Source organism: Silurus meridionalis, chromosome 21 (assembly GCF_014805685.1).
Source record: "Silurus meridionalis isolate SWU-2019-XX chromosome 21, ASM1480568v1, whole genome shotgun sequence".
Classification (NCBI taxonomy): domain Eukaryota; kingdom Metazoa; phylum Chordata; class Actinopteri; order Siluriformes; family Siluridae; genus Silurus; species Silurus meridionalis.
This window is the reverse complement of record NC_060904.1, coordinates 4,958,869-4,976,322: the sequence shown is the minus strand read 5'-3', so window position 1 is coordinate 4,976,322 and position 17,454 is coordinate 4,958,869. Positions and strand designations below refer to the sequence as shown.

The following is a 17,454-nucleotide window of genomic DNA, read 5'->3' as shown; positions in this document are numbered from 1 at the left end:
TTCATTGATTTATTTGATGTATTATGCTTCTAATATACACCCTGATAAGAGTAACGTCCTCAGTTCTCAGTGAAGAAACAGCTGCTTGTTAGACACAGTCGTTTAGGCAAGTTTTCTCAGTTATTTTACCGCATGCACTCATGAGAAGTTAAGCGGCTTAATGCTCATGTGATATGAGAACATATGGAAAATGTAATAAAATAAACGAAAAAATGTTTACATTAAAAACAGAAATGAACTTTTTGTCATTTCAAACGACATAAAAATTTACAATGATCACAATGAGCTGTTTTAGTCAAAAGATAACTGGCAGCAGTTTCTTAACTGAGGTCAAATTGTGTGGGTGTGGTTTCTAATCATGTTTTTTTTTTTTTTTACATTCTCTCGCCATACCGTATCTGTTACAACCACAAGTTGATTTTTTATTTACATTATATTCATATCATTAACATTTCAAAATATGTAATTTCTTTCTTTCTTTCTTTCTTGCTTGCTTGCTTTCTTTCTGTCTGTCTGTCTGTCAGTCAAAATATATAATTTATTATCTGAGAAACTTTCCAATTATGAAAAAATCTTTCAATGAATGAGCTCTATGTAAATATTATACGCCGCATACAAAAAGTATTCACAGCGCTTTTTTTCACAATTAATGTTACAGCCTTATTCCAAAATCGATTAAACTCATTATTTTCCACAAAATTCTACAAGCAATACCGCATAATGACATTGTAAAATAAATGTGTTGGAAATCTTTGCATATGAACATAATACATTGTGAAAAAGTGGAGCACTGTGAATTCTTTCCAGATGCATCTGTTTATAATTCATTTAACAGTTATATTATAGCACCTATTAATAGCCATGATGTTTACACATACCCAGTGGTAAAAGGAAATGATAGGAAGAGGTAGCACAGTGGACATGTTGTTTGACTTCAGTCCAAATCGCAGCTCCACCAAGCTGCCACTGCTGGCTTCTTGAGCAAGGCCTTTAACCTGCAACTGCTCAGTTGCATAAATGAGATAAATGTACAATAAAAAGGGCATCTGCCAAATGCCTAAATCAGGGGTCTTTAAAGTTTTTCAGGTCAAGGATCCCTTAGGCGATAGAAACATGGGGCAGGGTCCTTGATACAAAATGTGTAAAAGATAGTCAGCGATATTAATAAAAGCTAATCATATTATGCTAGTTATATTAAGACAATTAGAACTATGTTGTTGTTGACCATGCATCATTGTCTATATATTTTCATATATTTCTGAATCTTTCAAAAAGATTTATGCATCATAACATATACATAAACATATATTTTGCAATTAAAATCACAATTTATTTAGTTGTTCACAGTAGTTTTTTATTTTGATAGATTTGCAGTTTCATTCAATTTCCTATCAGGTGGACTATTATACATTTACATGAACTTCAGCTTTAATTTTTAAAGAACTTAATATTCAATTTCCTATCAGGTGGACTATTATACATTTACATGAACATCAGTTTTAAGTTTAATAGAGTTTAATGTAAAAATAAGAATATTTGTAAAATTAAATATTTTATCTTTGATGTTTTTACTAGTTTTTTATTTTTTACAAAAAATAATTTGTGATTCTACATTGTTTAGCAGACCCCCTGCAGTACCGCCACAGACCCACAGTTGAAAACCCATGCTCTATATGTAATTTGGTGTAAAGTGTGGTTTGAAGCTTAAAATAAAAATGTTTTACTTCTTTCTCTTTTTTTTATTTTGTAAGTATATTTCTCCTTTTATAGTTTTGCTCTTTCTTTCTTTCTTTCTTTGTCTGTCTGTCTGTCTGTCTGTCTGTCTGTCTGTCTGTCTGTCTGTCTGTCTGTCTGTCTGTCTGTCTGTCTGTCTGTCTGTCTGTCAAGTCCAGTCCAGTCAGTCCAGTCCAGTCCAGTCAAGTCAAGTCAAGCTTGGTTTTGCTGACCTTTTTGCAGAAAAATGGCTCATCATCCCAATGCTGCATTTGGGACTTTGAGCTGGAAATTCTACATGAATTTTCTACATTCACCATTTCCTCCATAGTGTTGGTTAATGCACAGTATTTTAGGATTCATAGGGATTAAAACAGACAAATGTTCACGCTTTTGTCTGCCATACAGCACTGTACAGTTAGAAGATTGTTGCTATGTAGAGTAGAAAATGTTGATCGAACTGATTGTTGCTGTGGGAATCTGAGCATGTAATTGCCACTTCCTGTCTGTAATGTATTGAGTACAAAAGCGGAGGAGTGTAAAACGCTGTCTGACTGCACATAGTGTCCAGTTACTGTAAACGCTTACCTGTGGGGCACACACACACACACACACACACACACACACACACACACACACACACACACACACACACACACACATACATCCTTCAATCGTGTACAGTGACCTCTCGGTGTGTGATTATTTATGTTCGTTTATCTGTCTTGCTGTGTCTCTGTCTTCCACTGTAAGCTAAGTTTACACAGAGCATCTGTTCAATAATCCAAATGGCAGATTTTTTTACCTGCTGATGGAATTTAAGGTCACAAAAATTATTCCCAATGGAGGGGGAAAAACACAATGTTAAGGAAGTCATAAATTACACACACTCACACACACACGCGCGCAGAAGAACAGTATGGTTCATTTACTGAGAAAAAGAGACAGAGAGACTGCAACAGACTTTTCTCCATCTCCATGTTTTAAACGTAAAAACTATACATTTAGTCCCAATTGTCTCATTTATATAAATAAGTTTTGTTGATTTAATACCTTTATATTTTTCAAGTAATCAAATATATAATACAATTTATATAAAATTTAGAATAAGTGATTTGTAAATTTGGGGTGAAAACTATTTGTTTTATTTATTTATTTTTTTCATAAATTTTGCTACTTCTTTACTGGACATCTTTGGTTTTTCTTTCTTTTTGTTTGCTTGTTTCTTTCTTTCTTTCTTTCTTTCTTTCTTTCTTTCTTTCTTTCTTTCTGTTTTTGTACTTTCTTTTTGCACTTAATGTTTCTCTAAAGATAGTGTTTAATTTATTATTAATTAATTATCAGCTATTTTATACTATTTTATTGACTTTTTCTTAAATTTTTTTGCTCTTTCTGTCTCTCTCTCTCTCTCTCTCTCTCTCTCTCTCTCTCTCTCTCTCTCTCTCTCTCTCTTTCTTTTGCCAGCATACCTACAGATTAGAGTATGTTGCTTGCAGTTCCCCCCTGCAGCTTGCTGCTCCAGTTTGAATGTATGATGTATAAGTCATTGAGTGATTGTGATATGTGAGAGAGTCAGATAGGGACATTTGCATGTTCAATTCTATGCAGGATAAATGTCATAAGGATTCCCCCTCAGCCCTCGGGGATCAGTGTCTCACACATACACACACTGCCATACAGAAAGATTACATTGTGCGAGGTGGAAAGCTGTGGGTGGAACGCGTGAGAGTGTGTGTGTATGTAAGAGCAAGAAACCCTGAATACACCATACACTCCGAGAGGAGGAAAGGTCTGACCCTCAGATAAAACGCTGTATGCATGCAAATCACACCTGTGCTATCATGCTTAGTGGGCGGGGCTTTGACCCAGCGGCCACGTGGCGGTGCAACGTGGGCGTGTAATCACTCTAATCACTTCCTGCATTTGCATGAGTAATAAACTGAGACTTGATGAGACTCTATCAACCTGTTAGCCTGGGGCTGTAATCAGAGCACACTCATTACAGGTATTATTCAACCTGCAGGAGCCGGATATTCGGACACACCCCTGATGTGTGTACAGAGCAGACCTTTACAGTTTCATACCGTTTTCATGATTTCTGAATGATTCAAATATGAATGCCAGATTTTATATGTCATTTATGTTGAAAGTGAAACCCATATATGATTTTACTACCAGATTTGATATACAAGTCTTATATAACAGTAGCTACGTTAGCTCACGTTTGTTTAGCCTTCAGGCTGCGCTGGTAGCTCCCAAAATCTGTTGTTTTTTTTTGTTCATGTGAATTTCATTTCTGCTATGGTTTTAGCAAGACAGGGAAATTAAGTTATACATTATATATCTTATATTCAATTATAAGGGACACTGGTTCCAGTTTCCATACGTCAGTAAAGGTATGATGAGCTGCTTTTCCATGTTAATTGGTAGCATGGAAAAGGCAGGTAATTGATAATAAAGCCTGATTTATTCTTCCACCGAATGCATTTTGGAGGCTTCAGAAAGGCTCTTCAGATAGGAATGCTGTTAAAAGTCGCTCTGTAAAAAAACAAAGCATTCACATTTTGCCCGCCCACATCAACTGCGTTTGGCTGGTGTCGATATGTGAATAAACATACGGCGAAAAACATTTCAGCAGTGGACGATTTTGTTAAATTTGTAATTTTGATTAGTTACAGGTAGAAAAAGCATTTATGTCGAATTGAATTCAGTTTTTAAAGCAACAATTAGGTAACATTTAAGCGTGGACAGTGAACCTGCGACGTACAGAACAATTTCTGTTGTAAGATGTAATTTAAAGACTGGGAAAGAAGAAAAAGGAGATTTTTAGAGTGGATAGCAGTCGATAGCCAGGTGATAATGGAATATCGCAGATGTTGCAAATGAGAAATGCGTGCATACCACAGTGAACCCGTGTGCCATTGCAAAGAAAAAAAATATTTCTCCTTTTTTTAATGTCTAAACCTTTGGAGCTAATTTAATGCCTTTCCTAATAGGTTGACATTTTTTACCAAGACTTGGCAACCTGGACTTTGAAAGTCAGCAAAACTTCTTAACATCTCAGTTGTCTTATTGAAAAGGCAATCATTAAACGTGCAGTTTTCACCGATCATACCTTGTTGACACTTTGTCTTTCCTCACACCTGTGTGGAGAGAAAGAAAGAGAAAGGGAGGTGTGTGAGCGAGCTGGACCTGAAATTCCACGGCTCCCTCCTATCGGCTACCTCCCTCCCTCCATCAGTGTGATTTCACAGCTTGTTGAGCCGAGCGCTCTGGAATGTCCTGTCTCTGATGAGCGGCTCGTTTGAAGCCGAGCTCGTGCGCTGCAGCTGCACTGACCCTTCGCAGACGTAAAGTTCACTTACAGCACGTGCAGCTAACTTTGCCCACTCGCAACACAAAACGCCATAGATTTAGGGTGCTGTCCAAAATTCAAAGATCCGGCATGCTAGGGTTATTACTAGAGCATTTTAAGACCTCGTCTTGATTTCATGTCCAGTTAGGGTCCCTACTAGAATATCCACCAGGTTAAGGTGCTGTCTAAAATTTATTTTCAGATAGTGAGATATTAATCTCAATTTACAAATGTTTGGATTCAAGTGAAAGTTGTTCGAAGGCCCTGTTTTAAATGCTAAAAATCATTTGAGTTATTTAGTCTTTTGTTTTTGTGAACCAGCCATGTTAAGGGCCTGTCCTAATTTACATTCACTTACTTTTCATATTAGAGGGATTTTTTTGAGGCCCTGTTCCAAATATATATATATAAAAAAAAAAAACAATTTGAATAAGTACTACTAAGACTTCCCTATGGAGACTGTTGTATGTTCGAGCACCAACAGCTTTATTTCCAAAGGCTGTGTATTACCCATAATGCACTGTAAGCATGTGGGGATCGTAGCTGTAACATTGGATACGTAATTAAAACAGCATTTTCTCTGACATGAAGGTAGAGGTGATAGAGCCGTCATCAGGCTTTAGTAGTATGTGCTGCTTTCTCAGGAGATGCAAGATTGTTACCTGCGCTAGCCTCATTTCCTGGTGACAGTAATTAATACATAATAAGTAACATATATTATATTAACATATAAAGCTCTAAAGTAAAATCCCTTTAAAAAAAACTTTTTCTGTTATATTTTCGATGGATTTTAGATGACAGATTTAGCTTTATGTACAGTTGCCCAGGAGAACTGCGGACACTGTGACATCATCAGTTGTGTTAGGTTTCCTCTGATGCAGCCAACGTTGTGTAATAAGAAAAACGAAGATGTGATTTTCCATTCAGCCTGTGGTTTGGACAGTATCACCGCCCAGAATGTGCTGGGAAAAGACCCGCTTCTCAGTGTGTGTGTGTGTGTGTGTGTGTGTGTGTGTGTGTGTGTGTGTGTGTGTGTGTGTGTGTGTATGAGTCAGTAAGAGTGAGCGAGAAAAAGAGAGAGAGATTGTGTGTGTGTGTGCGCACACACACCTGCAGAGTGTTTAATTGCATTGCAGCCCGTAAGTCTGTTTATAGCCGTGCCAAAGATGCTGAGTGTCACCGGTGCTTAATGGAAGACTAAATGGGCTGTGTCCTAATAACGATGAGGTGGCAAGCAAAACAAATGATGGACTTGGCGATCAAAGGGCAGCAGGGAGCCGACACTGATTCTCTTGGATTGGGACGGAGCCTCACAGTGGTGGGAAACTCTGCTGGATCATGAGGGAAAAAACAGACACACACACACAGGGCTTGTGCTCTATCCAAACAGCAAGTGATCAGGTTGAATAATATGGACGACACACACACAGCATTCTAGATTATTTTAAAGGTCGAGCATTATTAAATTAATTCCCTCGCTCATCCCAGTTTCTACTGAGTGGTGGGAAAATCCCTGACATTCAAACCTATGGCTCTGTCCCAAATGCTACTGCTTGATAGAACAGTTCCTCAATAAGATTCTCACTAACAAGACTTTTGAAAGAGCATCTGGTTTGAGACAATGTTCACTGAGCTCATGACCACCTGCACCTTTATGTATAATACATGAACATTAAAGGACAAGGCCTTTCAAGTGCATAAGCTAGACAGGATTTTTAGAGGACAAAGTAGTTAGTATAAGTAAATGTTTACTATAACACTAATTTGAGGTAAAACTGTTTACTATAACACTAGTTTTTGGTAAAACATTTTACTATAACACTAGTTTGAGTTAAAACATTTTACTATAACACTAGTTTGAGTTAAAACATTTTACTATAACACTAGTTTGAGTTTAAACTATTTACTATAACACTAGTTTGAGTTAAAACTGTTTACTATAACACTAGTTTGAGTTAAAACTGTTTACTATAACACTGGTTTGAGTTAAAACTGTTTACTATAACACTAGTTTGAGTTAAAACTGTTTACTATAATACTAGTTTGAGGTAAAACTGTTTACTATAACACTAGTTTGAGTTAAAACTGTTTACTATAATACTAGTTTGAGGTAAAACTGTTTACTATAACACTAGTTTGAGTTAAAACTGTTTACTATAACACTAGTTTGAGGCAAAACTGTTTACTATAACACTAATTTGAGGTAAAACTGTTTCCTACAACACTAGTTTAAGGTAAAACTGTTTACTATAACACAAGTTTGTGGTAATACACTTTACTATAACACTAGTTTGAGGTAAAACTGTTTACTATAACACTAGTTTGAGGCAAAACTGTTTACTATAATACTAGTTTGTGGTAAAAAGAAAAAAAAAATTACAATAATGGTAGTTTGTAAAAAAAATGTTTACTGAAAGGCTAATTTGAGGTAAAACTGTACTATAACACTTGTTTGAGGTAAAACTGTTTAACACTACCTTGTGGTAAAAATTTTTATTGCTAGTTTATGGTAAAACTGATTGCTTTAAGGCTAGTTTGTGGTAACCGTCTTTACTATAACGCTTGTTTGGTAAAACTGTTCAGTATTGTACAAGTTTGCATTTAGTGTATTTACTGTCTTCTGACTTGAGGGTATAAAATGTAACCACAGTGGTTTGTAGGAATTCAAAAGAGATATTGCTCAGTAGTGGTTAGAAAAGTTCTGGTCTCACACACTTTTTTTTGTTGTTTTTGTACATGTATGTGTGTCAGATAAAGTATCCATTTTGAAGGGTTCCATGTTCCTCTGGGAGGAATCGCCACTGTTTAGCCAAGATGAGGGTGCAATCAGGGAGGCCATTAAAGCACATGAGAAAAATGAGGCGTCTCTGTCCTCTGACACACTCTCTCCGTCCTTCTTCCAACACAGCCTTTTAGTGCGCTCTCGCATATTTACATATTCAGCCTGATGTCACATTCCCCATCCGTCCTGCAACCCCACCACCACCCACACCCACCCCCCGCTGGCCTTTGAACTCAGCGGCAAGGTGATGAATGAAATCCGGGCTAGTGTCTTTAGCCTGGAAACATCCATTCTGCAGCTTAATGTGCGTGTGCTGAGAGGTGGTGTGTGTGTTATCTGCGTTAGCGCCATTTAGCGTCTCAGCTAACTCGTCTGATGTCTCTGTGACTGAGACGAACCACTTCCAGGTTGTCGCTCTAAAATAAACACGGTTCTGAGGGTCGATGTCTCAGCCATCCTCACTCCATCTCATTAGAAAAAATAACGATGCGGCTGACGACAATTAGGAAAGATAACGGCGTGTTTATCTTACGCTGATGGATGCCGATTGTGTCCTCCTGTCTTTCTTTCTTTTTTTTTTCTCTTTTTCTTTCTTTTCCTGAGGCCTGCAGCTTATCTGCATTTGTAGAAGCTGATTATTTACCCAGAAACTCTAATCGCACACACACATCTGTAATCAGTGCTTTAATGGCACTTTATTAGTCATGATAGAGAGAGAGAAAGAGATTTTCCCAGCATGCCTTGAGCTGAAAGTTTTTACATGTCTGGTCTCCGTATTCAGAAAAAACACATTCTGGAAATGATTATGAAAGCTAGCTGAAGAAAAGCAATCGCAACAGCCAGTTGAGTGAATATGGCAGGTACAGGTTGTGTCTCAAATAGTTGCACTATTTATACCCAAATTGTGTGCTAGAACTTGAATAAAATGTGCAGCGCAACAACTTTTAAGCACAGCATACCAGGACTACACAGTGCATTATTGGTATACAGACAGTTAATCAATCACACACTCTAACATAACCATGATCTCTCTCGGTAGAACTCATTTGGTGCCATTTGGCTTGATTTGGTGTTGGGGTGATTTGCAAAAGACACTAACTGTACAGAAATTACTGTTAGGGACGGAGCCCTAAATTGGTTTCCGTTCTAGTAAGAATACGACTAAACATAGATTCTGTTATTTGAGCTGAAGCTTGCAAATTGCCAACATTCCATCAAAACCACTGACTAATCATGATTCCTAAGATAGCTCTTGTTCTAGTAAGAATGCTAACTAGGCATAATTTCTTACGTTATGGGAGAACCCTGATAATAAATCATAGCTGCTCTGATTTTCTGGGGTTTTTTTCCCCCTGCCGTATTGAAAAATTCTTTGCTAAAAAGCTCCTCCTTTTCTGACCTACACACTCTCCTCATCAATCACAAACAAAATTCAATTTAAGTGTGATTTAGAACAGATCCTGGGAATGCACACACACTGTAACTGGACCGCATGTTCCTGTGTAGATAAGCTCTCATTATTTACACAGATCTTACAGATAGATAAGGTTAAGTCCATGCATTTGGGGTGTGTGTGTGTGTGTGTGTGTGTGTGTTTAAAAAACATTGGCCCTGTGTAAGTGTTTCTGAATGTAGCTATAACTTTCTTGGGGTGTTCTATGTTCTATCATGCAGTGACACTTTCTTTATCTGTATTTGTTGAATGCTTCTAGTGTCTATATTAGGATTTAAACCACAGTGGTCATGACCTTAACCAGAACATTTTTAAACTATAATAACTTTTACTATAATTTTTTGTAGTAGCTTGTGAAATTTTCTAGCGAATTATTGCCCAACTGTATTTCCAAATATATATATATATATATATATATATATATATATATATATATATATATATATATATATATATATATATATGCAAGCATGTAGTCTAATTTAAACCACCCCGACCAGGCAGTTCAAAATGAAGAAAGCATGTTAACAAACATTGTCTTTGTTTTTGTTCATTTGTGCACCGTATGAGATCGCGAGTTTGTGCACATTTTTTTTTGCTTGATATATTTGATTATCTAGTACCTCTGGGTTTGTAGGGTGGTGACATCCCAAATTGAACGTGTGGTGTAGTGTAGCATTCCTTGTTGAACATCAGCCATTCGTAGTTTTTTATTATTACTTCGCATTACATACAAAGTTGTTAAATATAGAACAAAATATATGAAATAAGTTTGATCTAAAGAATATTTAGGCATAGCCTGTTTGTGTTAATCAGTACCTTAAGGCAAGTCACTTCAACCAATCAGATTGCACTCTGTTCAGAGTAGGTTGCACTAGTTTTGCGAGAGAATTGCCTTTTCGTAGACATGTCCGAAGGCCTAGTGGAGAATATCCAGTACACTCATGTAATCCCACAATGCATCAGGGTGGTGTCCATACAAGTTACCTTTAAAAGGAACAGAGTCCCGATAATGTATTTTGGCGTTCATAGGGAATAGCGTGTCAAGCACCATTTTAGACACAGGCAAGATGTTGGGACATTTGGGCTGTGTTTAATATTTACATTTAAAGAGACAGTAAGACATTGCAGGTCAGTTTTGGTCAATCTGTCTCTGTCTGTCCATTTGTCTGTCTTGTTTGTTGTGTGTGTCTGTGTGTGTGTGTGTGTGTGTGTGTGTGTGTGTGTGTGTGCGTGTGTGTGTGCGTGTGCATGTACATGTTTTAGGACTTGCAGCGTATGTACTGGTAGGTGAGACAGTTTCACCCACATCTGTGTGTGTGTGAGTGTGTGTGTGTGTGTGTGTGTGTGTGTGTGTTGGGAGGCTCAGTGTGTTGTTAGATTTATGTTCTGCTGCACATCTGGTCCTCATTGGCAGCGTTAGAGCATCAAGTTGCAGCCAGGTGGATCTGAACACACACACATACACACACACTCAGTTCAAGCCTACCGATTTTATAAGCATGAGAGCTATATATTTTTTTAATCTCTCTGCACCCTGTCTGTCTGTATATCCATCCATCCTTCTCTATCCATCCATCTGTCTGTCAGTATATCTATCCATCTGTCCTTCAGTCTATCTTTAATTTGTCTTGTGGCGCTGCTGCTGCTGCTGTTTGAGAGATGGCTGATGGAGTTGTATCTCACCCGTCTTCTCTATCTGCAGGCGGCTCTGAGTGCCTTGAAGCAGCTTTCAGAACAGGGACTCGACCCGGTGGATGGAGGGGTCAAGGTGGAGAATGGCTCCTGTGAAATGTAAGTGTGTCTCACACCAGTTTTGCCAGTATAGCGACTTTGGTCTTTGGGATCAATTGTGATCAGTGATTTGGTTGTAATTAACAAATTAAGTGATAATCACTGATTACCATTGTTTACAACTACTAATCACTATTTACTCTTGATCCCAATAACCAATCACTGAGCACTATTAGTAATAACTATCAATCACTACTCACCATTGCTCCCAGTGACCAAGCGCTAAACACCATTGTTTTTCACTACCAGTCGCTGATCACCATTGTTCCCAACTTCCAATCAGTGATCACCATTGATCCTAAAGGACTAATCCCTGAGCACCATTGGTAATAATTATCAATCACTGATCACCATTGCTTCCATTGATCAATTGCTGTTTACTTGTGTTCCCACTGGCCAATCACTGATCACCATTATTTCTATTGACTAATCCCTGACCTCGATTGTTTACCAATGACGAATAACATGGTATATTTTATAACTAATCATCCATACCACACAAATATTTTGCTTAGAAATGATTGCATCCACAGACCCCCACCCCCTATAATTCTCTCTTTATCCGATCTCCCTTTTCCACTTTTTACACACACACACACACACACGCACACACACACACACACACACACACACACACATTTCTAACCTCATTCCAACTTCATTCCCATTGAGGGCCAATTCCACTGCATGGGCTGCATCCCCATAAAGGCTCAGAGCCATGCTTTGTTTTCTGTAAAGATGAAGGCTGTGTCTCTAATCAGGGATCTTTCAAATGTAAGGACCATACCTTCAGTCAAGGTTGTTTCTCCTATAAGGGCAGTATCCGTATTTAGAGCTATGCCCCAAACTAGCTCTGTCCTCGTTCCAGACAGTCACCCTTCAATCAGGGCTGCGTCCTCTAATCCTAGACACTGTCCATCAGCGTTAGCACTAAAACACACTGGAATAAAAACGAATCCTAAGCCTCATCCTATTTTAATTGACCCTCTTGTGACTGCTTAGCAACTGTTTCTACCGGCCATTCGTTCAGCACTTAGCATGCACTCCTTTGCACCATTTGGATGTAGTTTTCATATGTGGCTCCGAATGTGGTCGAGTAAAGTTTTAATATTTCAACTTATCACTAATATGAGTTGAAAGCAGCAAATGAATTAAAGTACAATAGCATTCAATTGAAAATCTCTCTTGTAAGCAAACAGTAAATCAATAAATAAATCGATCCGCACTCATCCTAACGTTGACCATTTTCCCATAACGGCAAGTCTCAAACCATTTGCTGACATCGATAAATTGTTTTAATTGTATGAATAAATGCAGTACTTTTTATCCATTTATAATTACACACCTATGAATGCGGTTGTTAGAACAGTTTTACAGTCCAATTCTATTTCTGTCACAAATCACTGACACTGGATATCCCTTCCAAAAAAAAAAATTCTCTCTTCAGAAAGCAATTATATTACTTGCTGTCAGATCCACTCTGTAACAGCGTTACTGGTATATGAAATTAATTAACACATTTTGACCAATCAGAATCCAGTATTCAGCAGCATTGTGATGTAATGTTAAGACTGACAAATGGTATTGAATTGCAGCATAACTCAGTGACTCCGCCTTCATTTTATATGATTGCTCACGGATGACAGGAGCTACAGTGCATCCGTAAAGTATTTACAGCACTTCACTTTTTCCACATTTTGTTATGTTACAGCCTTATTGCAAAAAGGATTAAATTCATTATTTTCCTCCAAATTCTACAAACAATACCCCATAATAACAATGTAAAAGTAGTTCCTGTTTAATGTAAAAGTAGTCCCCTTTACAGCCTTTGCCATGACACTCAAAATTGAGCTCAGGTGCATCCTGTTTCCACTGATCATCTTATAGATGTTTCTACAACTTGATTGAAGTCCACCTTTGGTAAATTCAGTTGATTGGACATGATTGGAAGGCACACACCTGTCTATACAAGGTCCCACAGTTACCAGTGCATGTTAGAGCACAAACCAAACCAAGAAGTCAGAGGAATTGTCTGTAGACCACCGAGACAGGATTATATTGTGGCACAGAAAAATTTCTGCATTGAAGGTCCAAATGAGCACAGTGGCCTCAATCATCCGTTAATAGAAAAAAGTTAGGAACCACCAAGACTCTTCCAAACTGAACTATCGGGAAAGAAGGGCTTTAGTCCTGACCAAGAACCCGATGGTCACTCTGAAAGAGCTTGAGCGTTTATCTGTGGAGAGAGGAGAACCTTCCAGAAGAACAAGCATCTCTACAGCATTCCAACAATCAGGCCTGTATGGTAGAGTGACCAGACGGAAGATACTCCTCAGTAAAAGGCACATTACAGTCCGCCTGGAGCACCAGATTTTTGGTGGCCCGAATGCCTAGCGTTATGTCTAGAGGAAACCAAGCACCGCTCATCACTTGGCCAATTCCATCAGTACAGTGAAGCATGGTGGTGGCAGCATCATGCTGTGGGGATGTTTTTCAGTGGCAGGAACTAGTAGACTAGTCAGGATGGACTGAAAGATGAATGCAGCAATGTACAGAGTACATCCTTGTACATCCTTGATGAAAACCTGTTTCAGAGCGCTCTGGACCTCAGACTGGGTTAACGGTTCATCTTCCAACAGAACGACGACACTAAGTACACAGCCAAGATAACAAAGGAGTGGCTGCCGGACGACTCTGTGAATGTTCTCAAGTGGCCCAGCCAGAGCCCAGATTTGAAACCCGATTTTACATCTTTATAGAGATCTGAAAATAGCTGTACGCCGACGCTCCCCATCCAACCTGAGAGGTTCTGCAAAGAAGAATTGGAGAAACTGCCTGAAAATGCCAAGCTTGTAGCACCATACTTCAAAAGACCTGATGTGCTTCAACAAAGTATTGAGCAAAGGCTGTGTATACTTATGTACATGTGATTTTTTTCATTGATTATTTTTAATAAATTTGCAAAGATTTTAAACACACTTCTTTCATGTTGTTATTATGGGGTATTGTTTGTAGAATTGTGAGAAAAATAATGAATTTAATCTACTTTGGAGTAAAGCTGTAACATAACAAAATGTGGAAAAAGAGAAGTGAAAACTTTCCGGCTGCACTGTACCTCATGTTGGTGGAGTCATTACTAAAGAACGATGTGTGTGTTTGTGTGTTTTACAGACCAATGAAGCATCCAGACGCGAAACAGTCTAACTCAGGCTCTCAGGACTGCGCAGATCCGAACGCTGTCGCGTAGAAACCGATTCTCAGCGAACGCCGCCGGATCGCTTCGGAACGTCGAAACGCACCAGGGTGGATGTGTCTCAACAACACGGCGTAGAACAACACACACTCGCTCTCAGTCTATGTGAAGACAACACTATCTTAACCTTTAGTTATTATGGAAAAATAATTAAATCTCTAATTATTGTTAAAAAAAAAAGAAAAAAAGAAAGAAAATCATTTGGGGGGAAAAAAAAAAGAAGAACTAACGTTATAATGAGTTAATGCATGGTACTGTGTTGACTTTCAGGGAAATTTAAGTATTTCACCGTTCCCTGATCAATAGATGTTTTATTTTAATTTAATTATTTAGTCTCTTATGGATAAAGCAGGTGTGTATCATGCCATGGAATTAAATGAAGCGTAAAGAAAGTTCTGTAAGGGGTGTGTTGGGGGGGGGGGGGGGGGGGGGCGATTACGTACCTTATATTATTTTCTTAATAGCAGTGCTTGAGTGTGTGAAGATTAACAGACGATGGCAGTGCTGTAAAAGTTGTAGTTGTTGTCTTCATATATAATCACCCAGCTTAGCGTGTATGCTGATGTTCATGTATCTGTACGGATATGTACAAATATCACGCGAAGGAGAAATAAAAAGAAAAAATAAACCAAACAAGTGAACAAATTCAAAGCCAGAGACAGAATTAGCTGAGAGGTCCATGGGGATGTGTTCTGTGTTATTGTAAATAAAGCAAGTCCACTACATTCACCTAAACTCAGTGTTTCATGAGCAATGCGATTTTATACAACATTTGTTAGCTCCGCCTTTGCATTCTAAACTCCACCTCTTTGTTCTGATTTTTTTTTTTGTCCATTAACCACGCCCGACTATTTTAAATTTTTTCTCATCTGCTTTTTAACGATATAACTGGCCACACCATAACACCGCCCACACTATAACTCCAACCCACACCATTACCCCGCCTACATCCTAACCCCACCCACTCTTCATCGTATAAAATTGCGTCCTGTGCAAGATCTAAGGTGGATTTGCTAAAAGTGTAACAATGTAACGGTCGTCCTGTGCTAATTCTGTTTCTGCTGGGGTTTTTTTCTCCCAGCACACCTTCACCCTAAACGCTGTGTGTTGTATCGACGTAATGCATCAACTGAGTGCTTTTAATAACTGCATTGTGGAGAAGGTTAGCAAAGAGAGCCTGCATTAGCTTCTCCTACGAAACAGCTCAATTACTTGAAGTTTTCCTTTCTGTGTTTCAATTTTAAGTTAAAAGATATGCAGTAAAATCACATCAGTTTGTGTTGAAACGATGCGTGTGTGTTTTTATTCGCATTTACGATTGCGCCTGAAGCATTGGACACAATTTGCTTCGAGCCGCAAAGGACATACGGTATATGACTAGAAATTTTAACTTCTAATTGAAAAACTGAATTCTGTGCAAAAAAAGTAACCTGGTTTCGTTTACACTCCGCAAATTTGACACAGTTTTCAATTGTCAATTTTTTAAAAGAAACTTCTAGTGGGGGTGGGGCTTAATAGCGCTTAACACTAATTGACTGAGATTGTGAGATTTTCGAATTTTGGATGCGTTTCTCCATATCGTTTTATTTAGTGTTCATAATTTGCAGTTGAAATGACTTACTACTGTCCTCAATTAGTTCATATATTAGTTTACATTGACTTTTTAACGTTTGGGAAATCTGTATTTCGGTATTCCGTTAATAAACTGCTTAAAAAACAGCTTCGTAGAATTTCCACTACAAAGTGCAAACACTATAATTATACAGAGAAACTTTCTCCAAACCTCGCTGAAGTTTCCACATCTTAGAGCAGTCGATCCAAATCTCACTAGCCAATGAGAGTAATGCGCGGTTAAGCCCCACCCTCCATGAAAAGTTTATACCGGAACGGCAAACGTAAACTTGCGGATTGTAAACGAAAGCTCTGCCAGTGGATTTATAAACCATGATCAGCAGAAAGGAAACCAAGAATTCTGTTTATTTATAGGCTGTCACATTTTTGTCACAGAGTTCACTGTTTTTATCTTCCGAGTGCTTCTTTCTCCCTGAAATGTTGTTCTTGAAAAGTTTCAGGCCTTTTGGCAAAGGGAATCTTTTTAGGCACATCCAGACTAAGCGTCCAAGCTCAGAGGGTGATCCGTTTATTACAGTTTATTACAATTATGAATACAGACAAAAAGAAAATTGTCCATGAAAAAGTCATTTGCATTTATCAATTGAGAAAAACTAATAATAGCTTTCTAGGAAATCGTTTAAAAATTAGAAACGATTAAAAAGTCTGACATTAAGAAATTGATATTATGTGGACACTCCTTTCTCTTTGTACAAAATTGTAACATTAAGATCTTCATTTGCATATTTGGAACATGATTGGCTCTTATCTTTTATGATGCAATACGTCAGGAGTTTATTGAGTATCACACTGATTCCATTTTAGGAAGTTCAGCAGAAAAATCTGGAAAAATGTTGTGTAAACCGTTACAGTAAAGGGAGATCAGTAAACTATAAAATAATAACAAAACAATATTTAGTGAAATGAAGTAGTTTAATTATTGCTATGTACAGATTTAATAAAGCAAACAATAATTACAGCGGAGGAAAGTAGTTGAGGGAAAACTAATACAAGCTTTCTAGGGAATCGTTTGAAAAGTAGAAAATGAAACAAAAAAAGTTTGACAAAATTTTTTTTTCTTCAATATTTTCAATATTGTAACAATACTAGTAGTGGGAAATCAGTGGCTTAAATTTGAACCCTCTGTTGACTTCAGGCAAAAAAAGGTTTTGTTGAATTATGTTTTTTTTTTTTTTTATCGAAAATATAAGAAAATTACTTTATATTCTTTTAAGCTCATTCAGTTGTTTGTTTTTAAATAAAAAAAGAAAGAAATTTCTTTATGTAAACCCAGTCACTAAGTGAAATCGGGCGTCAAATGTAAGAATGTAAATGCGGTGTCGTATTTATCCAGGAATTCCATTAGCACCTTGTAGTAGCCCACGTGTTTGTGTTTTTCTCCTGGCGCTCGGGGCTGACTAAAGTAAACGCGCCTTTTGGCGGAGCAGATGGTGCTGTGCGAACACTCTCCACCGCAACACACTGCAGCATGC

General features: G+C 37.9%; 2 protein-coding genes across 3 annotated transcripts in view; one reads left to right on the top strand and one right to left on the bottom strand.

Annotated features, from left to right (window-relative positions):
* stau2 (staufen double-stranded RNA binding protein 2) overlaps window positions 1-15,636 on the top strand; it is an 89,928-nt gene extending 74,292 nt beyond the window's left edge. For both annotated transcript variants that reach the window (XM_046833527.1, XM_046833526.1), the window contains exons 14-15: window positions 11,009-11,097; window positions 14,269-15,636. In XM_046833527.1, the coding sequence (XP_046689483.1) occupies window positions 11,009-11,097; window positions 14,269-14,344 (165 nt within the window). In that variant the 3' untranslated portion in view covers window positions 14,345-15,636. The remainder of the gene's footprint in view (window positions 1-11,008; window positions 11,098-14,268) is intronic.
* The window catches only part of rdh10a (retinol dehydrogenase 10a), a 32,680-nt gene continuing 18,334 nt past the window's right edge, over window positions 3,109-17,454 (bottom strand). Inside the window, exon 7 of the transcript XR_006923678.1 lies at window positions 3,109-3,165. The gene's annotated coding sequence lies outside the window, so the exon portion shown is untranslated. The remainder of the gene's footprint in view (window positions 3,166-17,454) is intronic.